Genomic DNA, 27,062 nt, shown 5'->3' with positions numbered 1-27,062 from the left:
AGATATAGCCTATTCAAAAGTTTAATGTGCATCTCCGTATGGTTCAAACATCTAGACATATGGAAAGCCAAATCATATATACGGCCCCATTGTGCGTCAGACATCGAAATATCCAGATCCTTTTACCATCGGAGCTGCGCATAAGACTTCTGGGAAGGAACCATCTGAATAAGCACATCATACCAAAAGGAAATATCCCTCGAAGAGGAGCTTAATGACATACGTGATAAAACGGACTGAGTTATGGGACAGGAAGCATGCCTAGGTTTGTGTAAACTGTTAAACCAATGTCCAATTTGAAGATAGCAATACATTTCTATAGAAGGGAGTGAAAATCGTTCTTGCAGTTGGGAAAATTTTATAAAAGACACCTCCATCAAGAATATCACCTAGGGTTCGGATCTGGCAAGAGGTGCAAGATGAGAGTTTTAAATTAGGAATACATTTAACAATTGCATCTAAAGAAAGAGCAGCATATGGAAAAGTGTAACCGGGATGTTTAGAAGTTAGACTGTCCCATACCCATAAAGAAGAAGCAGTAGAGGGAAGTAAGGATAGTTGGAGTGGTCTCGGATGCTTAGGGGTACGCAAAAGGTCATCTAGTGGATAGTCAGAGCAGACAGTTTTATCAATGCGTACCCAGGTAGAAGTGGAGGAAGGACACCTCCAATATTTAAGAGATGCTAAGAGGCAAGCTTCTTGATAAAGATTTATATCCGGGAGTGAGAGACCGCCGTGATTTTTAGATAAGGTCATCCTTTTACAGGTCAACTTAGGAGGGTGAGATTTCCAGATATATTTAGTAAGCAGAAGTTTGCACTTATCCCTATATTGTTTCGGAAATGTAAATGGTATAGTTCGAAAGAGATACATAAGCTTGGGCAATAAAGTCATTTTAAACGCCGCTAATCAACCCAGGCATGAGATTTCATATGACATCATAGAAGATGTGAGAGACTGAAGAGCTGCAAGAAGAGGAGGTATATTTATGTCAAAGAGAGAGGAAGTGGAAGAGGAAATATGAATCCCGAGATATTGGAGGGACTCAGATCTCCAGTTATAAGGATAGTGAGAACGTAAAGTGGCTATAAGAGAGTCAGGTAAGTTAATAGGGAGAGCATCCGTCTTTGTAGTATTCAATTTATAAAAAGAAACGTCACTGAAGCTAGTTAAAATGTTTAGAGGGCCGGGAAGAGAAGAGGAAGGGTGGGAGACAGAAAGAAGTACATCATCAGCAAAGAGATATCATTTATGTGAGGTCTCGCCTCGAATCAAACCAGGAAAGTTTCCCTCAGATCTAATTTTAGCCGCTAAGGGCTCCATCACTAGCACCAAAATTAAGGGGGAGAGAGGGCACCCTTGACGTGTGCCATTAGAGATAGGGAACATGTCCGACAGGAAGCCATTACTAAATAACCTAGCTGTAGGGGAGATGTACAATGCTAACATAGAGGTCAAAATTTGATCACAGAAACCCATTGTAGTCAAAACTGTGCACATATATAGCCAGTTTAACCTATCAAATGATTTCTCAGCATCAAGAGAAAGCAATAGAAATCCCTGTCCATCAGAAAGAGAGTCAAGCAAATTAAAAACCCTTCGGGTATTGTCTGAGATTTGCCTGCCGGGCACGAACCTGACTTGGTCTGGGTGTATCAAGGAGGGCAGGCAAGTATTAATAAGGGATGCTATCAGTTTAGCATAAATTTTGACATCCCCAGTCAACAGGGCGATTGGGCGATAATTATAACATTGAGTTGGGTCCTTCCCTGGTTTGGGGATTGCAATTATATGTGCATCCAGCATTTCTGGGGGGAAGGAACCCACGCGCGTTACCTAATTGAATAGGGATGTCAAAGTAGAGAAGAATACAGTATTGACGGAGACGTAAAAATCATTAGTGAAGCCATCGGGCCCCGAGGCTTTGTTTTTAGGAAAAGATTTAATTACCATTTCTATTTCCTGTGTAGACCACGGAGCATTAAAGTATCAAGCTGAGAAGGAGTGAGAGTGGGGAGATGAACAGAAGAAAGAAAAGATTGTACAGTTGCAGAAGTGGGTTGCGGAGTAGACGAATCAGAGCTTAGATTGTATAATTGGGCATAGTAAGTTCGCAAATTGATTAGCTATATCAAGAGGATTCGCTAATTTAGATCCTGCCGGGGGGAAAATATGTTTAATTCTATTCTGAGCTTGTTGGGCGCATAGTTTACGTGCCAGCATCTTCCCTGATGTGTTACCTATCAAATAAAACTTCTGGCGCAGTCTTTTAAGAGCAGCTTGCGTTTTAACCATGAAGAGTTTTTGTAGTTGAATATGAATCTCTTAGAGCTTTAGTAGGGTGAGATTTATTCCGATCTTCAAGATCTTTGAGTTTGGTTTCTAAATTGGCCAGTTGTTGCATATATCGCTTTTTAAGAGTGGCACCAGCTTTAATAGCCGCTCCTCTGGTTACAGATTTAAAATCACACCAGAAGTTTAAAATTGAAGTGTCAGAAGAGGTATTTGTCTCAAAATATACAGAGATGGAGTCAGATATAATTTTCCTTGCTAAAGGTCAGTTAATAAATGTGGAAAGAGGTGCCATGGTCTAGGGGGAATGTGAGTATCAGAGATATGCCATCTCCAAAGCAAAGGGGCATGGTCCAAGCAAGATATGGGTAGGATATCTAGAGAACAAGAATGTTGGAAGGTCCATTTATCGCAAAGAATAAGGTTTATACAGAAATAGGAATTATGGACCGGAGAGAAGAACATATAGTCCCTTCCGTCGAGGTCTGGATCCTCCACACATCATGCAAATCAAATTCCGTGAGGAAATTGCGAAATGCCACGGAGGGACCTATGCGCGATTTGGAGGAGGCTGAAGCAGGTGGAGGTGTCCTATCAAAATTTATATCAACTACTAAATTAAAGTCTCCTAAGAGAATTAACAAACCAGCTCGGACCTTCTGAATTAATAAACAGAGCTTCCTTAGAAAAGCAACTTGATTCAAGTTGGGGGCATAAAGGGACACAATAGTAACAAGTTTATCCTCTAGTAACCCCGTGAGAATAAGAAAGCGGCCTGTCTTATCAGCAATTTGTGAATGCAAAACAAAAGAGACAGAATTGCAGAATAAAATGGCTACCCCATTTATTTTAAAAGGGCCGTTGGCGAAGTAACCCATTGGGAATGTTTGATCTTCCAATACCGGGGGGCCTAATAAAGAGAAATGAGTTTCCTGGAGGGCCACGGCCTTTTGTGTATAAAAAGAGGACAAAGCTAGTCTGCACTTATTTGGAGAATTAAAACCTTTAACATTGAGAGAAAAAAGTCTAACCATCGTATAGTAAGCAGCAAATAGCGCATAAACTGATGGGATCCGGTCTGAAGATCGACAGTATCTAGGTCGACAATGTTTAGGTCGACCACTGTAGGTCGACAGTCACTAGGTCGACATGGATGGAAGGTCGACAGGGTTTCTAGGTCAACATGTGCTAGGTCGACAGGTCTAAAGGTCGACATGAGTTTTTTCCATTTTTTTTCTTTTTTTGAATTTTTTCATACTTAACGATCCATGTGGACTACGATTGGAACGGTAATCTGTGCCGAGCGAAGCGGTAGCGGAGCGAAGGCACCATGCCCGAAGCATGGCGAGCGAAGCGAGCCATGCGAGGGGACGCGGTGCACTAATTTGGGATCCCGGTCACTCTACAAAGAAAACATCAAAAAAATCCTCATGTCGACCTTTAGACCTGTCGACCTAGAAACCCTGTCGACCTTCCATCAATGTCGACCTAGTGACTGTCGACCTACAGTGGTCGACCTAAACATTGTCGACCTAGATACTGTCGATTTGATGAACCACACCCAAACTGATATCCCGGGAGGGGGGGGGGGCAATCAGGAAAGACAGCAGGGGTAGAAAAAAAGAGGCATGAAGAGAAATGGAGAAAAGAGAAAAAAAGGGGGCACGAGGGAGAAGAAAAATCCAAAAAGATCCAGCGTATTGGAACTACATTGCTACTGTTGGGGAAAAAATACAGTAGAGTAGATGGGGATGGGGGGGGGGGGCAACAACATTCCATCCAGGGTCAATCTGGACATAAACAACTTTCACAAAAACATATGGAGGAATAGATAATAATGGTAGCTAATTCAAATGTAAACAAATTTAAATTAGCAGCATAAATCAGCACAATATAAACAAACAAACATTGATATATTATCAGAACTTAAGCGAGAATTAGTGAAAACATTGAAGACACTGACAATATACAAGAAATCAAATACAGGTGAACCAACACAGTAACTCACGGAACTCGTCCAAGATGTTTCAACTGTCTCCGAAAGATGTCCAGCAGAAAAAAGAAGGTAATCTAACTGAACCTAAATACAGTAGTAGGGATATCACTCAGAAAGAAAGTCAGGTAGTAGACCATTCAGGTTGAGGCAGAGTACATCGGACAGGGGCTGCGGGAAGTTTCACCAAAATATTCCAGTCCGCAAACAACTTCACTCCAGCAACCAGATCAAAGACGACATTCGAAGCAGTTTCACTAGAAATCCCCACCTGTATGGTATATCGTGAGCTTGCAGGGCAGCAGTGACTGGAGCTAATAGTCTCCGCTTGGAGATAGTGTATGCAGAGAAGTCTGGGAAAAGTTGCAAGACTCCCAAGACGTCAGAATCCTCCACATCCCGAGCGGCACGTAAGAGACTTTCCTTGTTAGTGAAAAAGTGGACTCTAAGTAGAGTGTCTTTAGGGAAGGGAGATGACTAGGACCTCGGTCTGGGAAGACAGTGGATCCGGTCAATCAGTAGGTCTTTGAAACAAGGACGTTGCGTAATCCAGTAATTCTGAGTTAGATACAGAGTCAGGAATCCCGCGTATTTTAATATTATTCCTGCGCGAACGTTCCTCTATATCCGCTATTTTATCCTTGGACGCTTCCATTTAGACCTGCTGGTGGTCATGGGCATTTATAAGATCATTGTATGAGGAAACTAGCTCTTACATTTTGGGTTCCAAATAATCAGTTCTGTCACCGATAGCAGTCAACTCCACTTTAACCTCTCAGATAGCAGCAGTTAAGTCTTGAGATAGATCTGATTTAAAAGCCGCCAAGACGTGACAGAGAGTCTTTACCGGGTCAGTAGAGTTAGGGTCAATTCCCAGTACAGAGAGCAAATGAGTCTTCTCCAATCGGCCAGGACTAGCAATGGAGGAGGAGGCCAGTATCCCAAGGGCTACGGGTGAGGATCGCGGCAGTTTCTGACTAGGAAAAGAAACAGGCGGTGGTAATGACCCCTTAGACTTGGTAGGTGGCATAATAGCAGAGAGAGAGAGAGCACTAGAATGAAAACGTTCAAGCAGGCAACAATTTTCTTCAGCGGCAGATGATTAAAGGAGACGGAATAATGTCGGTTCTACTGAAATAGAATGTCCTGAGCACATAAACCCTGGGTGGACATGTAAGGCAGTGTGTCACATTACTTTCTTACTGCAGCTTGACGCTTCATCACAAAATCACATATACCAAGGATATAGACTGCAGGATAAATCATACAGCACAGTCAGGGCCGGTGCAAGGATTCTAGGCGCCCTAGGCAAAGCTATACAATACTGCCCCTGCCTCACCCGATACCCTCCCCCCAGCTGATACAGATGGAGCCATGCTCTTCTATGCCGTAATGCATACGCACGTGCGCACGCATCGCGGCATAATGTGAAGATGCTGCACTGCGACTGGCCACAGCGGGCATTCACTCCATAGGCTTTTATGGTGTGCACAGCAATGATGAGCGTGGCTACATCTGTACGAGGTATATCAGGACACCTCTGTATGCGGGATGCGGTCAAGATGCCGTCGGACGGAATCGCGGCGGTCGAAATACCGACGCCGGAATCCCGACCGCCACAATCCCGACATATTCTCCCTCCGTGGGTGTCCACGACACCCATAGAGGGAGAATATAATAGTGTGCCGAGCGTAGCGAGGCACCGTGCCCGCAGCGTGGCGAGCGAAGCGAGCCCGCAAGGGGCTGCGTTCCGCTCACCACCCCTGTCGGGATTGTGTGGTCGGGATTCCGGCGTCGGCATTTCGACCGCCGGGATTCCGACCGGCGGCATTTAGTACTGATCCCCTGTATGCAGGCTGCAGTTGTACTCACTGATTTGAAGAGGGTCTCCCATTGGCCGTGATGTATTAACATTCTCCGTCGCGCTAATCCCCCTGTTGCCGCTGTGGAGGTGTTTCCGGCAATGTGCCAATAAAGCTATCATGAAAAATACTTCGCTCGGCGGCGTCAAGAAATACCACAATATCCCCTTGACTGTATTTCTTCTCATAGACGGCTGAGGGGATAGGTGACCGCTGTAATGTACTAACAGCTGTCACAAATTCTTACGGCTATCATTTGATGTACTGTATTTTTTTAACACGATGTTTAGCAGGCAGTAGTGTTCTTTTACATGCCTAATTTTTAACTTTTTTCTATAAAGCCCAAGGTGATTGCTGATGTTTGTATAAAAAAAATTATGTTTTTTTTTTTAACTATTAATATTTTTATCTGTCTCAATTTGTTCCTTTTTTTAAGTCCATCTGTAAGTGAACAATATTCTATCATCAAAGAAGATTCTGCTATTATATATATATATATATATATATATATATATATAGTTATCATGCAAATATTATTGTTATACATATAAGTATGTGTGTATATATATATATATATATATATATATATAATACATACACACACATATACACACACATACACAGTATCTATGAATAGCTATATTTGCACTCAATTTAGAAACTGTTACATGCATCAAAAGAACATGCATGTATCATTGTAGTGGCACTTGAGTTATAGGAAAGTAACAAACCTTTAATTGATTTTAACCACACAGTACCGGCAGCATGCTAGCAACATCTGTCTAATATGCGGGATGATCAGGCTATGGGGAGAAGGGGGGTAGGGGTGTGTGTTAAATGTGGGATGAATTGGTGGGGGGTGTAATATGAGGGAGCATGCGGGAGGCACTCGCGGAGTGTGGGGGGAATATGCAGCAGTAAATCACAGGGGGGGGGGGGGTAACATGCTGAAGGCAATCGCAGGTCACACTGAGTTTTGTATGTGTGTAATATGCGGGAGGCAATTGCAGGAGGGGGGCGGGTAGCATGTGGCAGCCAATCGCAGGAGGGTAATATACTGGATGCAATCGCAGGAGGTGGGGATGGTAAAAAGCGGGATGCAATCGCGGGAGTGGGGCAGGTAACGTGGAAGACAGTCACGGGTGGGTAATATGCGGGATGCAATCACGAGATGTAATTGCGGGAGGCGGGGGCGGGTAAAAAACAGGGTGTAATTGCACGAGGCGGGTAACATGCGAAAGACAATAGCGGGAGGCGGGGGCAGGTAAAAAGCGGAATGTAATTGCGGTAGGGGTGGCGCCAGGTAACATAGGTTACACGACACTGACTCTGACTCACCCATGCCACACAGACATCAGTTAAGCGGCTGCTGCATCCCTGAGGAGCTGAGAGAATGAACAATAAAGGAAACAATCTTTTCTCTGCAGCGTGCGGTGCCGCCCCCCAGTGGCCGGCGCCCATAGGCAGCTGCCTAAAGCTGCCTAATGGTGGCGCCGGCCCTGCGCACAGTGTAATATTGTAATATTGTAATATTCCCAGCAGAGTGAGGGAATGAGAATGAGTGGTGAAGGGTGACTCAGGGTAGAGAGCCTCAGTCCAGGTCCTGCCTAAGTCCGGGTCTCAGAATCTAAATGTTGAAGGTTGCAGGCTGTGCCAGGATCCAAAATGGCCATCTGCTATCCCTAACACTCTGCTGGGCTGAGTTCCACAGAGCCCTCACCCAGCTGCTTTGTGAAGGGCCCAGCGGTTCATGCAGTCCACTGTCTGAGGGGAGTGCCAGGGGCCCCACTGGAGGTATGTGTAGTAAGTCCGGGCCGCTGGGCGGCGCTACAGGAGGGATTTCCCGGCTCTGGAAGTCCGGCTCGGGGAAGCTCCAAAATCTAGGCCCCCGGCTTCCAGACAGCAGCTAGGCTGCAAGCCACAGGAGCATCAGAGATGTCTCCCCGTTTCCGGTGGTGCACCCCGCAGTATTCTGAGGCAGGGGAGAGGGTAGAGGAGTGGACCGGAGTGGTGGCTGGCAAATGAAAGGAGGGAAAAAGGAGGCAAGCTGCAGAGCTCCCCTCACACACGTCCTGTTCCGTGAGCAGCTAGGCCACGCCCCCAGAAAAGTAACATTTTAAGTGACCCTAATTTAAAGATACTGTGGATATAGTTTTTGTCTCCTATAAAATGATGATTAAAGTTAAGCTCTGCTTTCTAGAACGAATATGTGGCTAATACATAATTTATTCATTAATCACATGAGTTTGTAAGGAATGTATTATTTGGGGAATTGGACTCTAAAATGAAATGCTTCTAATATTGTATATTAATATTCTGCAGTTTCCTAGCCTTTGATTCATTAGGAATTTCAGTAAAAGTTAGTGTCAAGAACATACATTGACATTTTACACAAATCCCTGTAGCACTTACAATTTCTTGTTATGTACAAGTGAATCATTGTTACAGACACTTGGATTGTATATGTAGTAGTTTCTTCCTAGCAGTAACTCTGGTACTTTCGGCAGTATGGAATTGTTATGCTGTACAAGCACTATAATCTCAGTATCACAATGACAGCCATGGCATATCTTTCAGCAGACAATGTTTATTAAAAGCCCAGCTTGCAGGAAGTGTAGGGCACCCTATAATTGCATCAATTATTTAAACAGGAAATGTATATGCAGTTAACAAGGTAATTAACTGTAGCTTAAAAATTAAATGTCACAATTGTTTTAGTTTTGTTCTAAAATTGCTATGTAATATTATACCCTTTTAAGTGTAAAGTCCAAAGCCTCCAAAATGGTGCTTATTGTAACATTCTTCCTTTTAGAAGGGGCTTAATTTAATTTTGTAAGCACTTTTAATAAATAGCTCAGCCGTTCATGTACAGCATACCGTCTGGTGTTACAATGAATCAGGATCTTTTACATTATAAGAGATCATGAAGCAACACACCAAATTAACATTTTGTAGATTACACAATCTGCTCTTTAACCATTTATATTTATAGCAGTCTAACCTCTCATTTCCTCACACTAACGTCAGGTGCATTAAGTAGAAACTAACGGCAACAAACTGGAGATGATATGTTTAGCAGGAATCCTTTCACAGGAAGAGATAGGGCCCAGGATTGTAGCCCATGATAAGAAAATTGAAAAGGGGAACTGTACTATGTATTTATGTTTGCAAACACCAAAATCAATAGAGGCATAATTAAATACACAACATATACTTCATTATGTGTATACACCAGCTTTGCTAGAGGAATTTCATGCACATACGATATAAGTCAAATACATGTTATACTAGGGCTTTGTTTTAAATGTTTATACCCAATGTTTCATAGTCATAACTGAATTAGTAAAATCATCATTTGAATCCTCCCAACCATAGATTTTACCTTCTAAAAGAAAATGTGGGCTGGATTTTATGGCTTCAGATGTCACAGGGGTCCCTGTTTTTCATTGTAAGGGCTGGGGCAGGACGGCAGCGTCACTGTCCCGTGGCCCTTGCCTTAAGATGCTCTGGGCAGTGCTGCACTTCCCGTTATTAGTGGCTCTGCCCCCTCTACGCAACATCATGCACTGGGGTGGAGGGAGGAAGGGGCGGGCGACACACGGCTGATAAAGATGTTTAATAAATAATTGACAAATCCCTTTAGAGAAAGGGAGGATAATCAAATTACCACCGTGTTATGAGACAACTGGCAGTAATGTAAAAAAAAGCAAGTAACTTTGCATCTGGAGAAATCATACTGCACTACAATTGGGGCAAATACAGTACATTTATTATTTTTGCATACAGGGTAAATGCTGGTTGCTTTTGCATGTAGCACAGCTTTATTTTTACACAGCAGTTTAGATTTTATTTTGGACATGTCCCTTAAATGTAAATCTCTCTGTACATGTTACATCTGCCCCACCTGCAGTGCAGCATGGTTTTGCCAAGGTGCACAGTTACTCCTATTATTGCTTTGCTCCTACTGTACCTTAGAATCAGCCCCAAAGTGAGGGAAAGTTTTCTGAAAGTGGATTAGTAATGTTCCATAGCACTTGATTGTGTGACATCACATCATTAATTTCTCAGGGCCATAACTAGGTGTGTGCGGAGGAGGCACCGCACATAGCGCTGCAGGGTAGGGGGCGCTGTTGGCAACACTTGTCAATTATCTGTTTTAATTACTTTCACTTACAGCTTCCCCTGTCTCCTACCCTGACCCCTTTTGTCGCTAATACCTATACAACAGTCATGAACTCAACTTGAGATGTCTGTTATTCAGTCACACTGTCCTTTATTACATTTCAATATGCTGACATACCCGGGATTCGAACCTATTGCCTGTGGCATTTCAGTCAGACAATCTATTCCTTCAGCTATCTGCCCTTGCATAGAAAGGTAGAGAATTCTAAGTTAGAGAATTCTATTTGAATCTTACCTTGTACTTTGTGAAAAAATGATCAGCATTGCAGCTGAGCAGATCTATGTAGTGTGTGGCTGGAAGAGATTGGATTATTGATTTTTTTTTTTACAAAGTAACAGTAGCTTCATATAGTGTTCATAGCTTTTATACAGGATCAAGTAGCTCAATAAGTAGGGTCTTTGATTAGAATTCAACAGGTTATATGTTTAAATCCCGGGTATGGCAGTATACTGAAACATGTTATTTAATAAAGGGTATTGTGACTGAATAACAATGAGCTCTCAAGTTAAGTGCATAAATGTGGTACAGTATAAAGAGGATTTGTATCCAAATCCATTTTCTTGCAGTGGTCTATAAATGTGTATAGTATATATATATATATATATATATATATATATATATAGTGGGCTTTCTCTGGCATCAGTCTTGCCATGCCTCCTCCCCACGAGGCGTGCACCTTATGTCCCTATTGAAAAAAATGTGTGTGTGTGGGGGGAGGGGGCGCCAATTCTCCCTCTGGCACAGGGCACCAAAAAGTCTAGTTGCGGCTCTGTCATTTCTAGGTACATAATTTTTTTGTGTGTAAAAAGTAAAGATTTCAGATTATTGTGTTATTTCTGAAAGTACATTTTCTCCATATTTTCTCCAATGGTGTGTATTAAAAGATTATGTAATTTGCATGAAAATACCAATAGTATGCAAGTTTAGGCAAAGCATGAAGCCAATCATGTATATTTACCCTGATTGCATGTTTTAGTTAGAGGGTGCTGAAATAGGCATTTATTCCAGGACTCCGTTGATTTCTTAGGGTGACAGATGCACAATCTGCCTAATTTTAAGGATTCAGCCAGTCGAATACCAAGAGGCAGTTGCCCACTTCAAGTTGGCGAAATTATAGATCACAATTACCATTTAGGCCACTACCTGACCAATTTTACTACTCAAATTACAGTTTTTAATTAGTTTTTTTATTTTGCAGAATATTTGCAAAAACATTAATTACTTGGTCAACTACTCAGACCATGTAATATTGTAGTCCCTGATCACGTTCAGGAGCTATAACAAAGCACACAATTCCATCTGTAGAACCCATGATATTCTTACATTCAGTGAAATTCCCCTTTAATGTTAATATTTACTCAATATTTTATAATTTAGTAATCACTTTCCAGTTTTATATCAGACTGTGACATTCAGCACTTCTGGCACCAGAAATGTATAGTTTTCAATGGATGTGTGAATTGTAATGTGAGTGAAATAAGACCTTTCCTAGACTAAAAACCCAGACATGAAACTGTATACCATCCAAAGGATATCCAGAGTTAAAACAAATTCATAGTATTTTAAATAATAAAAAAAAAGTCTTGATACACTTTAAGCTACCAAATTGTAGTATTCAGCCACATGCATCCATAAATTAAATTTTTATGGTTGACGTGGAAATAAAGCAATGTTCTCACTGCAGACACATTTGTTAGTCTACATGTATGGAGGTAAAGGTTACTTAGTCAGGGTGTAGGATGTCAAATTATTAAAGAAAAGACACAAAGACAGCAATACATTCTTAGAAGACAAAGCTATTTGTAGTATAGAAAACGTTTTAATTTGGTCCTGTCTACCATATTCATAAGGTGAGCCAGACAAAACAAAAGTTCTGATTCAACTAAACTATAAGTTTTATCGAGTACCGGAGAGTAACTTGAGTTGAAAAGCCCTAACCCTAAAAGTGGGACAAGAGCCTAATCTAAAAGACTGTTTACAAATACAATTACAATTTCAAAACATCCTAATCGAACATCCTCCTGCTTCTCAGTATGGATCAGGATGTGGTCTAGGTCTCTGGAGATAGTTATTGCTGGGGAGTCTGCATTGCTTACCGGTGGCATTAATGAATACTGGAGGAAAACAATATATTTAAAGAAGAATGCATAAAATTAAATATTTTAATTTATTTGATTTCCAAATTAATGAAGACTTTAAAGTATGCCAATTTGCATATGCTGTAAATATTTTTCAGACCAGGAGGGTCATTGCTACAGCTATTATAACACACTCTACCCTTGGGGATCCCCATTAGAGCTGAGTAATTCACTGAAAAAGCATATTGCTAGTTGTTAGACTGTATGTTTAGCCAGGGCTGTAATTAGGTGTGTGTGTGGAGTGTGCTCCGCACATAGCACTGCATGGTATGGGGCGCTGTTAGCAGCACTTGTCAATTCTAAATTACTTTCACTTGCAGCTTCCCCCGTTTTTGAAGCCCAGCATCTCCTGACCACCCGTCTCCTAGCCCCACCCCTTTTGTCTCTAATACCTATACAGCATTCATGGACTTGACTTGAGAACCCTTTGTTGTTCATTCACACTGTCCTTTATTACATTTCAGGATACTGATGTGCCCAGGATTCAAACCCATTGCCTATGACATTGCAGTCGGACACTATATTAATTGCGCTATCTGCCCTTGCATAGAAAGCTAGAGAATCCCAAACTGGAGAGTTTTTAACTACTTGAAGCTTACCTTGTACTTTGTGAAAGAGTGATCAGCGTTGCAGCTGGTCAGATCTATTTGGTGTGTGACTGCAAAGGATTGGATATGTAGCTGCACACTGCATGGATCTGCTCAGTTTATATATATATATATATATATATGTGCGTGTGTGTATGTGTGTGTGTGTGTGTGTGTGTGTGTGTGTGTGTGTGTGTGTGTGTGTGTGTGTGTGTGAAGGGTCATCATATCCTGGGCTTTCTCTGGGGTCAGTTTTGGCTCTTTCTGGCACAAGGCACCAAAAAGTCTAGTTATGGCTCTGTGTTTAGCACTGTCCTAGTCAACATAAATAAATCTATTTTCTGTAAAACAGCATACTTGCATTATCGAGGACTAAAGGGCCCTACACACTGGTCGAAAGATATGAACGATCTCGTTCATTAATGAACAAGATACTGATCATATCTTTCAGTGTGTAGGCCCCAGCGATGAACGATGCTCGGCCCCACGCTCATTCATCGTTGGTTTCCCGTCGCTTATGCATGCAGGTCAATATGGACAATCTCGTCCATTTTAGCATGCAGTGCTATGGAGCCGGGTGACGGGGAGAGTGAAGAATCTTCACTCCCCCAGTCACCTCCCCCCCCCCCCCGCCGCCGGGTCGCCCGTCGGCCGTATCTGCCCGTCGGGCAGCTCGGCGGCGGGTCTTCGAGTCTGTAGGGGGCATTAATCACCCAAACTAGACATTTCTACTGACCGGATCCCCTATTTATATTGTTTTCGTTCACCACTTTTTTAGAGCCAGTAGAACACAACTTCTTCTGTTGTGTTGTGCTGTGCAGTACAGTAACAGTGTGGCATGCATTGTGTGTGTTTCCATGTAACAAATGCCATATAATAACATTAAACTGCAGCATGAAAAAAATACAGAAAAATGCATTATTTCTGCTCAGTGTACTGCACAAACTGTACGTTTCCACACATAATTTAATATAATCTCTGTTGCAGGTTACTTAGTTATAGGAAATCACTCAAGTAAGTTGCCCAAAGTTTTGTGTGTTTTTTTTGCCTTGTCTGAGCCTGCAGATGTGATATGTGATAGTGTGATGAGTGTTAATGTATGGTTCTTTTTTTTTCGTGCATTTACAAGGACAACTTGCATATAAATCATAAAAGCATGACTAATTGCATAGAAACTGGAGAAATGCTTTGTCTCTCTCTAGGGTGAACATTGCATGTGTGTGTTTAGCTTGAGAAGTCATTGTAAGATATTTAAACCATGTCATTATGAGAACTAGAGCACCACAAAACATATCTGTGTACAATCCAAATAGCTGTGCTTTGTGTAACAATAAATATATAATGAATCAGAGTTTGATACTTTTAAGAAACCTTTGTGGTGAGGCTGATAAGTAATTTAATCTTACACCTTCTCCCTAGGCCTGTGAGCAAGAAAGCCTTCCTGCAGCATGTCGAGGAGCTGTGCGCCAATAACAACGTAAAGTTTCAAGAAGAATTTTCGGTATGTTCCTAACAGTTGTCACAACATCACAAGCTCTCCAGTAATTTTCATGTGTCACATTTCATGTCCATTTTAAGCGTGTGAGACCAAGAAAGACTGTGGCCTTGATAATCAATACCCAATTACCGGGGTGATTGTTTAGTTAGTAATGTTACACCAAGTTGGGTTTTACAAGCTACATTGTGCCACAAAATAAATCGCCCTAGCAAGGCAAAAATTATCTCAGATCACAAAGGAGTTGGGGTCTTTGATGGATATATATATATATATATATATATATATATATATACACATACAGACACACACACACACACACACACACAGTGTGTGTGTGTGTGTGTGTGTGTGTGTATATATATATATATATATATATATACGTTATTATCATTATCATTATTATTATTATTATTATTATTATTATCATTTTGACAGCACTCTATATATAGCATTTTAGTGTTCCGTCGGCTGAAATGTTTTGCATCTGTGTAACTGAGTAACAGTCACAATTGTGTTTGATGGGAATTGCATGTAACAACTTATATTTTTCATACTGTTTATTTTACTTGCCTATACCTATAGTTGAGGCATAAGCAGGGCCAGATTAACAATGGGGCAGAAGGAGCAACAGCTCCAGGCTTTCACATAACAATAGGCCCATCATCATTGCACCATTATGATAACATGCTGCCTATCTATTACATAGCTGGGCATAAATCACAAGTATTAAAACGGTATTTCTGGTTTTGGAGACTGTTGGTGTGTCAGAATAGAAAGCCCATATGTGCAGAGATGTTGCTGGATGTGCTATAGAAGATCTACAATGTCTAGGTCGACAGTCATTAGCTTGACCCCATGTGGTCGACATGCATTAGGTTGACACTGACAAAAGATTGACATGGACAAAAAGTCGACCTATGAAAGGTTGACACAGGAGAAGGTCGACAGGTACAAATGGTCGACACATGAAAAGATCGACCCGGGAAATAATCAACACAAAAATCAGCACACTATTTTTTTACCAAAAAATGTTAGTGTTGTTTTCACCATCAGAGCACAGGGAACCTCAATTAATGTACTGTGTCCCCTTGCATGGCAAGCGAACTGCGTGCAGGGTGCCTCCCTCCACTGCCGCTGCGCTCAGTAATGGTTAGTATTCCGAATCATAGTCCACTTGGATGTAAAGTATGAAAAAGGTGTCAAAATACAAAAAACAAAAACCTTAATACGTTGTATCAACATGTGTCAACAATAAGCTGAGTGTTGCGTCCCAAGTGCAGCTACAGCTGTAAAACACAGCGCTGCCGATCGCAGGGGTCAGGCAGCCGTTACACATATTACATGTAACGTTAAAGCTATGTTTATATGATTTATCCGCCCCCCATGGTATGTGTGATTTGCGCCTCAGCCCAGGGGCAACAGCCACCAAGGATAATGACTAGCTGCTGGGTAAGTGTAGCTGATACACTTACAAAGCTGTGACACTATTTTGCCACGCGCCTCACATACCTGTATATCTAATATGCATGATGGATATGATAAAACATGTAGTCCTAAGTGTTTATAGAAAATCAAATAGGAGGTCCATCTTGAATTTTGCCAGAGGCATTCAAGCCTCTAGTACCCCTTTCACATCTCCAATGCCAGATCCCACCCGGGAATTAGAAACGGGTCCTTCCCGGGTGGGATCCGGCATTGGAGACTCTCCTACCTCTTTCTGCTGGCTTCTACATCCGGCATATTGCCGGCTCGGCTGCCATAGTGACGGGGGACGGAGCCGGCAGCAAGGGCGGAGGTGGAGGCGGTGCTGGAAGATGAGTTAATCTCAGCGTTGTCTCTCCCTATCTTGTAAACGGGTCCCGGATCGTCTCGACCCGGGAATCCGTTTACAGAGCCATTGACCCTGTATCCAACCCGGGAATAACACTGCTTATAAACCGGGTTGAATTACCGGGTCAGGCGACCCGGGAAATCCGACATAACGCTTTCACATCGCACACTGACCCGTGTCGACCCGGCAATATGCCGGGTCAATACCGAGTTATTTGTGCGATGTGAAAGGGGTATAGTTGGTACACATGCTGTACACATGCTATAAAAAAAATCATTGCTATGCATCTAAATACACCTAGTAAGAAGTTTCCAGGCAACAATCCACATTTTTTCAGGTAATAGAGAAAAAGACTAAGGGGCCTATTTATTAACATTATTTTTACAAAAATAAAAAAATGTGAAAAAGGGTGTTTTCACACCCTTTTCCATATTATTTTAGTATCACTTAAATGTATTAAAGGGCTCTTGGAGCAGTTTTCGTGAAAAACTGCTCCAAACCCTTTGATTCACCATTTTTAAGTAACCTACATCGCCATACTTATAATGTTAAATGCGATCAGGACCGAATTTACAAAAAAAAGTGTGAAAAAAAATCACAGTGAGCCCTTTGATAATCACAGGGCATCGCTGCGACATGCAGCCTTTTGCACAGCTTTCTCTGCCCCCTAGCACGGGGGGGAAGGGTGTAGCAGCGATGGGGGGTCGATCTTGCGGTGTGGTAGCGGCGATATCGGTGGTGGCGGACATCTGGAAATTTTTCACGAAAAATACCCCAAGGATGCTGCCGACAGGCATCACAGGGACAGAGCATGCGATGATTGATGTAATCAATTATTGCAGTGCAGATTCTGTGGTTTTATCACCTCATATCTGATAACTTGGTTCCGGATGGTGATAAGTAGGCCCCCAAAACTGTTAAGTGGATCTGGATTGTTCTGAGGAATTGGTGAATTGATTTTGTGACATGAAACATCAACGTGCAGGGGTCAAGCCCCATACCAATCTGTTCCAAGCTACAGCAGTATAGCTTTCTTACTTTGCTACCCTAATTTACTGTATCTTATGACCTTTTGGGTTTATTTTCATGCCTTGAGCTAAACCCCAGGTTTTTATTACACTGCCATACTAAGGGCTTGATTCAGAGGCAGACGCAGTGCTGATGTTTGTGCAGGTGAGCGTTTTAGTTTCTTTTGTACTGCGCATCAGAGCCACACTGCACAGCAAATGACAGGTAGTGCGTGTTTGTGGGAGGTAACGGGTCGCTTTCCAAAATGCAAAAGTGTTGCAACGGACATCCTGAGCAGTCATAGGGTTACACAGTTTGATCTATGGTGCATTTTTTTCACACAAGCAGCAGATCAGAGACGCCATCAGTGGGAGTCTCTGTACAAATCCCAGTGGCAGTGTCATTATCATATTTTTGCAGATCCGCTGAGTGCAAATTGGCGACGGGATTTGCATTCAGCTCTGAATCATGCCTTTAGGCATAAATGCAAGGCAAATCTGCATATCAACAGTTGCTGCAAGAAATGTAGAAAACAAACGGCTGTATATTTCCTGATAGGCTTAATCAGTATAAGTGTATTTAAATGCAGTGTTCCCAAAATCACTTTTGTTATCCTAAAGGATGTGATAGAGAAAATATTTATTTAGAAACTTGTCTAGTTGTTGCAATTATATACATAAATTAAATAGATGTGTTACTACAGTTTTTACGTTATACATGTGGGTTAATCGGACTACATTCTCCTTTTACAGGAGCTACCAAAATTTCTTGAAGAACTTGCAATCTCTGATGCTGATCTGCCATGGAACAGGTCAAAGAATCGCTTTACAAACATAAAGCCATGTATGTATATTGCAGATTTTATTTTCATTTGCTATTACTGTGACATAGAACTTCAGTGCTTTGCTTGCTTACATTTACTTTGTTAGCTCCAAGAAGGCTTTTCCGCTGCAAGTTCAGGAACTATACAGAATATATATTCACATACTGCAGTACAACCATATGACACATAACATCTCACCAGATAATAATAACTGTATACCAGCATTTACAACCCCCTGCTGTGATATATTTATGTGTAACAGTAATGTGAAGTGCATCACTAGAGCTGAACAAAAAGTAACCAATGATAGCATTGGATGTTTGCAATAAGCTTTTCTAAACAGGAAATGTTGATGGTTAGGAGCCTACACTAATTCCGACAGATTGTCGCAAGGCTACACTTGTATACTGGTCAAAGGCCTGCAATATATAATGGTTTCTCTATAACACTATATTATATACCAGTCATAGGGATACTTTACATGGGGGGTACAGGGACTGCACAATATACTGGCCATGGGGACTGCAATTGTAGAGCTTATGTGTATGCAATGCATATACTACGTTTGCCAAACTCAATGAAAACATCTCTAGGTTCTGTAAAAATAAATATATAAAAAATCAGTTTCACCTAGGTAGCTCATAACTACTGTAAACCCATTTGAAGCTCAGGTTTGTTCAGTTTACGAATAGACAAGGGATAAAAACCTGTGCGTGAACCACATAAATTCCTAGAAATTATATTTTAATAGCAATGATATATTTAATTTGCAAACAATTGAAAACATGAACCATAAGTCTCCAAAGTGGCTCATTTTGCATAATTGCTTTGCTGAATTATACAAGCTGCTATTCATCAGTGCAATTTCTTGCATCAAACAATGACCTCACAACAATATAAAATGAATTTGATGAACAGCAATGAAACAGTGGTAACAGATCAAGTGCTGTTAAAAGTCATAAACAGACTGTACCACAAAAATGTCAGTGAACAGAGGCATGTCAAAGAATGGGTAACTCAACTCACGTCCTCCTAACTGTGGACCTCAGTCAGGTTGGATCGCTATTGAGACAGAAATTGCGATTTTCTCAGAACTGCTTCTGCTAAAAAATGCATGTGAAGAGCCGCCCAGAAACGTGAAAGACGCCCACCGATGCAGTCGCAAATTTGTACAGGCATTCGCATAATTGCGATGCATATGCAGAAATCTAGTACCATCGACAATCTGGTTGACCCATGCATATGCAGGATATACATGGCTGCAGTCGCAGCTGCGCCATGTTTTTAATCGCAACTGTCGCAGCTGGTGTACACTCTGGTATCAGATGTTTTTATGGTAATCGGCAAACCCAAACACTTCCATCTGATCTGAAAAGTGTAAATCGTGATTCGTCACTCCATAACACACACTACCATTATTCCACTGTCCAATCTTTGCGCTCTTTACACCATCGTAAGCGTTGGGCTACATTCTTCTTTGTGATTAGAGGCTTATTGCAGCTGCTCACCCATAATATCCAAGTGCTGCTCACCCATAATATCTAAGTATACTTCCCTACAAAGTGTTCTTGTTGAAATCGGCACTTTAGTGGCCATTTGGATCTCACGTGTAATGGTATACATGGGTTGACCCCTGTTCTTTCGCAGCTCCCTGGTTAGCACTCTCTGGTCCCTGGGTTGCAGTTTCGGGGGTCTTCCAGGGTGAGTTACACCTCACTAATACATGGTAGAGAAGAAAAATTAAAATTTTTCTTCCATGTATTAGTGACAAAAGACACAGTGGATTTAGGACCCTTCCTAATATCCGCAATGCTTCTCACACTGGATCCAGCAGCCTACGATGATCCCTGTTTCAAACTCGCTTAGCTCCTTCCGGCAAGCCATTTAGTTAGCAAATTATCTAATCATTGCTCCGCTACCCGTTTAATACTTTCACGCTGCAGGAGTACACTATTTCACTTGCACGGGGGTTGTCCAATCACTTTTGTCTACATACTGTATTTTAGAAGAATTTGGTTATCCATAGGATTACAACGACTTTTTAATAAATCCTTAGATTTATTTTAAGTTGCAGTTTCTTATTTAGCTCTGTGCCAAGGGCCTAATTCACCATGGATCGCTATTCAGAGAAATTGCAAAACAAGCGATTATCGAACAACTGCACATTCGCAGCGTTTGCATTGCGCACGCGTAAGTAATAGCATCAGACTTTGCATACAGGTCGTAATCGTAGTGTAGGCACTGTTTGACTGACACTAAGCCGCCGTTGCTGGGCGGAAATCTGCAGTTTCCTGGGTGTGTCAGAAAAAACGCAGGCGTGCCCATGCATTTTTGAGGAGGGTCTCTGACATCAGCGCAGACCACTTCCAGGATGTCTCAGTCGCAGATTAGTAGCAGCCTTAGACCTACTCGCATTTGCTCAGACGGCAAATATTCTTTGATGTTCCGGGAATTGCGTATGTATTCGTGAGTGGATAGTGATCTGCGATCGCAATTTTGCACAGGGTTTTCTCTTCCTGCTGGGGTGTCACCTATCTACTCGCAGGCAACTGCAATTTCTCGGAGTAGCGATCCATGCGGAATTAGGCCCCAAGTTGCTTCTATTGGACATTGACTATTTCAATCCTGATCTGTATATCCACAGCAAGTACTATGATCAATTTATTTTATTTAAAAATGAAAATATCCTTGATGCTAATATAAATAACTCACATATATTGAACAATAAATCTTAAGTAACTACTTAAACCCATGTGTGAAAAAAAAGCAGTCAGTCCCAAATGTTGAATTAATGACAAAAATCCAATCTAAGCACAAGAGAAAGAAAGAAAGTAAGGAAAAATGTGGAACTGTGCAAATAAAAAATATATAATAAATTCTGTAACACTGGTAGGGCAGTTAGTATCAAGACATGTTTTATATGCAATTGCGGTCGAATTGCTGCAAATGTCGAAAAACGGGGCATTTTTGACACACAAAAAAATTCGACAATGCAATATAGTACTTTTCGACAAAAAAACGGCCGTTTCAGATTCGACTTTTTGAAATTCGACAGTTGTCAAATTCGACATGTCTGCAATGGTAAAAATGCGGCTTTTCGACAAAAGTATATTCAATTGAAGAATGTCGATTCGACAACAGTGCTTTTCGACAGTCATTTCGTCAATTTCAGTCCGCCTCATTTTGCTGGCGGAATCTAATAAAAAAAATTAAAAACATGTTTTTTTTGTGTGTTTTTTTGTTGCTATTAGCATATCTATTTATATTAGAAGGGATTATCTACTTGGTTTGTCTATTAGAAGCCACAAGTATTATTTATATATATTTTTTATTTTTTTTGCCATCCTTAGGAGGAGATGTCTCAATCCCCGGAGAGAGACAAAGTTTCAACCAATCAGCTTCCAACAGTCCTTATACAAACATAGCCTGTGACATGACAGGAGCTGATTGGCACTTCACCTCCCATCAAAACTTGACACATCCCCCCCTTATTTATTTATTTTTAATAAAGTTTTATTAGTCGATTTACAGTAATACACAAAATCAAAATGTTGTACAAGAACAGTAAAAATTACGGAACACACATAAACCCTAAAAAGGGATAATCTAGCAAGTAAATGAGTAAATCTTTTTTTTGTTTATTTAAGCAAGATGACAGAAATAGTGTAGTAGTAGAGAGTCCCTCAGTCCCATGGTGTGGCCAACCAGTCTAGGGGAGTGAGAGAGCGGAAAGAAAAGAGATAGGAAGAAAAAAGAACAAGATCGAGAACAAAGAGAGAAATAGAGAGAAGAGGAGGAGAGGAGTCCAAGTGGCGGGGTCCGGGCAGACAACACAAAAAGAGGGGAAGGTATCTTAATTAGCTACAGAATGGGGAGGGGGCATTTTGAGAAGCTAGCCAAGGTGTCCAGACTTTGTCAAATGCCCCGGTAGATTGCCTAATGATACTGGTCATATATTCCATTTTATACACGTACCAAATGTAGGAGATGACGGATTGCAGGGATGGTGAAGCGGGAGATTTCCAGGCTTTTGCTATTTGGCATGTCATAGCGGTAGCCACATGACGCAATAGCTTATTCTGGTGTTTAGTTAAGGTCGGGAGGTCTAGAGGGAGTAGGAAGTATTTAGGGTTCATGGGGATTGGGACAGTGAATAGACACGAAAGAAGTCGAACAACGTCTTTCCATAAATATACTAATTTCGGACAAGTCCACCAAATATGTATATATGTCCCTTCAGCAGCGCAACCCCTCCAACAACTGTTTGTAACATCGGGATGCATCGCCTTTAAGCGAGAGGGTACATAGTACCAACGGTATAACAGTTTATACACATTCTCCTTTATCCGAACACAGATAGAACTGGAGGACGCATTACTCCATATTTCTCCCCATTCCTCCTCATCCAAAGTGACACCCAGATCCCTCTCCCAGGACAACTCTCTGGCATCTTTGGGAGCGGCAGAGCCTTGTAATAGCAAAGCATAGAGGTCAGAGATAAGACCTTTCATAGAAGATCGTCTCAGACATATATTTTCAAGAGTGGTGAGCGGCCTAGAAGAGAGAGTGGTATGGACCCCGGAATGGAAGTGCCTAAGTTGGAGGTATCGAAAAAATTCACTATGAGGGAGAGAGTATTGTGTCTGAATCTGTGTAAACAAAGGAAAAGGTGTACTAGAGGTGATGTCATTGAGAAAATAAATGTTCCCCTGTTTCCAAAGTGAAAAAGCAGATTTAACCATTCCCGGAGGGAAGGCAGGGTTATGGAACAGAGGTACAAGGGGGGATGGATTAGGGGCCAATTGTAGGTTCATCAGCACGAGATCCCAAATACACAGGGAGCGGGCCACCACTGGGTGAAGTCATAGAGGCATAAGAGGGAGGAGAGTGTGGAGAGTCCCAGCTCACCGGCTTCAATAGTTATCCAAATCTTGTCCGTCCCAAAACCACACCACTGAACACAGGAGGCTAGCTGGGCTGCATAGTAATAGTATTTAAAATTGGGTATGCCTAAGCCTCCACACCAAGAAGGCCGCTGTAACAACTAGAGTTTAATTCTAGGGTGGTTATTGGCCCAAATGGAGCGGGAAGTTTGATGCTGCAAGAATTTTAAAACATAGGAGGGAATATAGATCGGGAGCGTTTGGAAAAGGTATATAATCCTAGGAAGGACATTCATCTTTACAGAATTGGCACGTCCAATCCATGAAATGAAATAGGAGGACCAGGTTTGGAGATCCGAACGAATTTGGTCCAAAAGTCGTGGGAAGTTCGCTTGAAAAAGTTGGTGGTGTCTGTGGGTAAGGTAAATTCCTAGGTATTTGATTTTACGGTTATGCCAGGAGAATGGGAATGTTGATTCAAGTTGTGTCCTAGATGTAGGAGTAATGTAAAAATCAAGTACTTCTGTTTTAGAAGTATTAATCTTATAACCCGAGTATTGTGAATACAGGTCTATCTCAGAGAGGAGAGAGTGACGATGTTGGATTTGTAAGAGAAACTAATACATCGTCAGCATAAAGTGCAATTTTGTGTTCCGCATGGCCGATTTGAACCCCTTTAATATTCGGGTTCAGACGAACCCTGGCCGCTAAAGGCTCCATGACGAGGGCAAAAATCAAGGGCGAGAGCAGGCATCCTTGCCTGGTCCCATTAGATATGTCAAAACTTGAAGAGGTGACCCCATTGTCAGAGACCCGCGCCGAGGAGTTGCGATACAATGCTGAGACACCATCATAAAACTTACCAGAAAAGCCCATGCGTTGAAGAACGGAGAAGGCGAAAGGCCATGAAATGCGGTCAAACGCCTTCTCCGCATCCAAGGCTAATAACAGGGAAGAAGATTTTTGCCGATGGATAGAGTGGATAATATCAATGGCCCTTCTAGTGTTATCAGAGGCCTGTCGGCCTGGAATAAATCCGACCTGATCGTGATGTACCAATACAGAAAGAAGGGGGGCCAGTCTCAAGGCTAAGATTTTGGCGTAAATTTTTAAATCGACATTGAGCAATGAGATAGGCCTATAATTGGCGCACTGGGTGGGGTCTCTGTCAGGTTTTGGGATCACAACAATATCAGCTTGAGTGGTTGCCGGAGCAAAGGATGTGCCCCCCCAAGATCTGGTTAAAGAGGGCGGTAAGGTGAGGGGCTAATACTTTAGCAAAGTGTTTGTAATAGTGCGCTGTGAAACCATCAGGGCCGGGGGCAGCTGAGGGCTCCATAGACTTCACGGCTGTTAACGTCTCCTCTACTGAGATATCCTGGTTCAGTATATCTAATTGGGCCTCGGAAATGCCTGGGAGACGGGTCGAGGACAGGTAGGAACTTAGTCTCCCTGGGTCGAGGGAAGGGGAGTGCGTTGGGGTCGGCAAATTATAAAGAGAGCTATAGTAGTCCTTAAACTCTTCGACCATTTGTTTAGGGTCGTAAGTGAAATTACCCAAGATTCGTGAATACAATTTGTCAATTGTGCCACCCGCTTGCTTACGTCGCAGTTTATTCGCCAGTAGGGAGTCGAATTTGTCCGCTTTATCATAGAACTTCTGATTTAATTTACAGAGAATGAGAGCCGCACGACGCAACAAAAGCGCGTTCAATTGGACTTGCAGGTTAATCAGTTACGCATACAAAGCAGGGCAGGGATTTAGCTTATGTTGGGTGACTAGGGTAGCAATTTGCGATTCTAGCAAGTGTATCTCCTGCGTCGCTTTTTTGCGAAGCGAAGAGGTCCGTGCCATAAGAAGGCCCCTCAAGGTGGCCTTATGGGCTTCCCAGACAATACCAGAAGAGATGTCAGGTGTGGTATTCTCAGTAAAGTATTGTTCTATCACCAGTTGTATTTCTGCGGAAACTGATGGGTTAAGCAACAGGGATTCATCCAAACGCCATTTGCGAACAGTGTGTGCGGAATAATACAGATCTATAAGAATATAAACACCAGAATGGTCAGTCCACGTGAAAGGGGTTATTCCCGCATCAGTAATTCTAGAGGCAATGGAGGAAGAGATATGTAGCATATCAATCCGGGTGTAGTGCTGGTGCGGGGCTGAATAATGGGTATAGTCTCTGGCACCGAGTGGCAGAGACGCCATGAGTCACGGAGGTCGTGAAATTTAAGGGAGGCTGCAAGCGTGCGTGAAGCTCTAGAGGCAAGGGGGGGGGGCAGTCTTATCTAATAGGGGGTCAAGAATAGTGTTGAAATCCCCACCCAATACGATGTGACCCTGTGCAACTTTGCCAATGTGACGGAAAAGGGAGTGGAAAAACTGAGGTTGACCTTGGTTAGGAGCATATACAGAGATAAGTGTCAGAATTTCAGAGCGGAGTGTACCAATAACCATCAAGTATCACCCATCTGGATCCGCCACAGTTTTGCTATGTGTAAATGGAATGTGACGATTAATTAAAATTGCGACCCCACGTTTTTTACAGTCCGCGGAGGCGAAGAAAGTTTGTGTAAATTGCTTACCACGGAGTTGAGTATGGGAGCCCGTGAGGTGAGTTTCTTGGAGAAAAACTATGTCAGCTTTCTCACGTCTACAGGCACCCAAGAGCACCGTCCTTTTTTGGGGGGAATTGAGGCCGTTTACATTAACTGATAATATCTTTAGGGGCATGTTGGTCTGAGAAACGGTATCTCATTTAAAATCATGAAAAAGGGGGTACAAAAACAAAGGCCTCCCGGGGCCAAGCTACCCATTAAAGAATGATGGCAAGTAAAATGGATACCCGGAATCCACCACAAGGACAATGGGAGAAAAAGGAAATGAGGGAAAAGAAGGCCACAGAAAGAAAACAAGAGAGAGCAAGAAGAGAGAAGAAAAAGCCCACTCAGGCAGAAACCCTTTAACAGTGGGGCCCGTAACAGGACCGGCCAAACAAAGGAAAAATACAATCAATAGAGTATTCAAATAAGGGAGCATGGGGGTAGTGGCACGCACCAACACATCAGGTTGGCGGCCTGACCGAGAACAAAATGGCAGAGACCAAAAAAGTATACAACTTGAAAACAAAACCTGCATCAGGAAGGGAGGGAAGGGGGAGGAATCGCCCAGTGGGGGCCAAGAGGCGGTGGGTCCCGGACCAGCCAGAGCCCGGGGTGCCCCACAGCAACCTCCAGGAGTGGGCAAAATAAGCAGGGGCTCAAGCAGGAATATAATATGGGCCAGGTCAGAGGGTATTATATGAAATCGAGGTTAGATGGTTGTAATATGATGTCCTGGGGTCGCTGCCCTGCAGGCTAGTGGCGTCAGGGGGGAGTAACAAGAGCCCCACTACTGTAACTGCAATGGAGATGGCTATCAATAATTAACATAGGGAGCCAGCAGCTGCAGTGTGATGCTAGGGCTATGCTCCCCTCAGGATAGCTGGCAAACCGTGTGTAAGCTGGGAGCCGGCAATTGCAGTGCGTCCTTGGAGCCCGCCCCCCCCGGCAGAACGGGTGTCGGGCAGGCAAAGCACAAGGTGCCAGCAGCAGCTATGTGGCTCCGGCACCAGTCTCCCCGCCCGCCGGGGAGGGCAGGGGCCAAGCAGCGCTGAAGAGGACGTCGCCGCAGCGGCTAATGTGCGGCGCTGAGATGACCCCGGCACCAGCGGCAATCTCACTCTGCAGGCCCCGGCCGGGTCGCGATCCCCCGTCTGACGCCACGAGACCCCGTAGCTCCGTCCTCCCTCTCAGAGGCGGCCGCCGCACTCACGGTCACCCGGGGCTCCAGGACAGGGACCGCAGTGCTCCTCCACAGTCGGGCACGGTCTCAGCAGCAGAATCCACGGCACCAAGGGATCTCGGCGGCGGCGTCCGCGGCCGCAGCACCTCCGGTGACAGGTAATTGAGGTCCCGGCTTGAT

The 27,062-nt window shown here is 42.8% G+C and overlaps 1 protein-coding gene across 1 annotated transcript in view; it reads left to right on the top strand.

Annotated features, from left to right (window-relative positions):
* The window catches only part of PTPRQ (protein tyrosine phosphatase receptor type Q), a 517,581-nt gene that overhangs the window by 433,053 nt on the left and 57,466 nt on the right, over window positions 1–27,062 (top strand). The window contains exons 40-42 of the mRNA XM_063927718.1: window positions 14,043–14,069; window positions 14,475–14,556; window positions 18,145–18,235. Of these exons, the coding sequence (XP_063783788.1) occupies window positions 14,043–14,069; window positions 14,475–14,556; window positions 18,145–18,235 (200 nt within the window). The remainder of the gene's footprint in view (window positions 1–14,042; window positions 14,070–14,474; window positions 14,557–18,144; window positions 18,236–27,062) is intronic.

This window comes from Pseudophryne corroboree, chromosome 6 (assembly GCF_028390025.1).
Source record: "Pseudophryne corroboree isolate aPseCor3 chromosome 6, aPseCor3.hap2, whole genome shotgun sequence".
Lineage (NCBI taxonomy): Eukaryota > Metazoa > Chordata > Amphibia > Anura > Myobatrachidae > Pseudophryne > Pseudophryne corroboree.
This window is presented reverse-complemented; position numbering and strand designations above follow the sequence as displayed.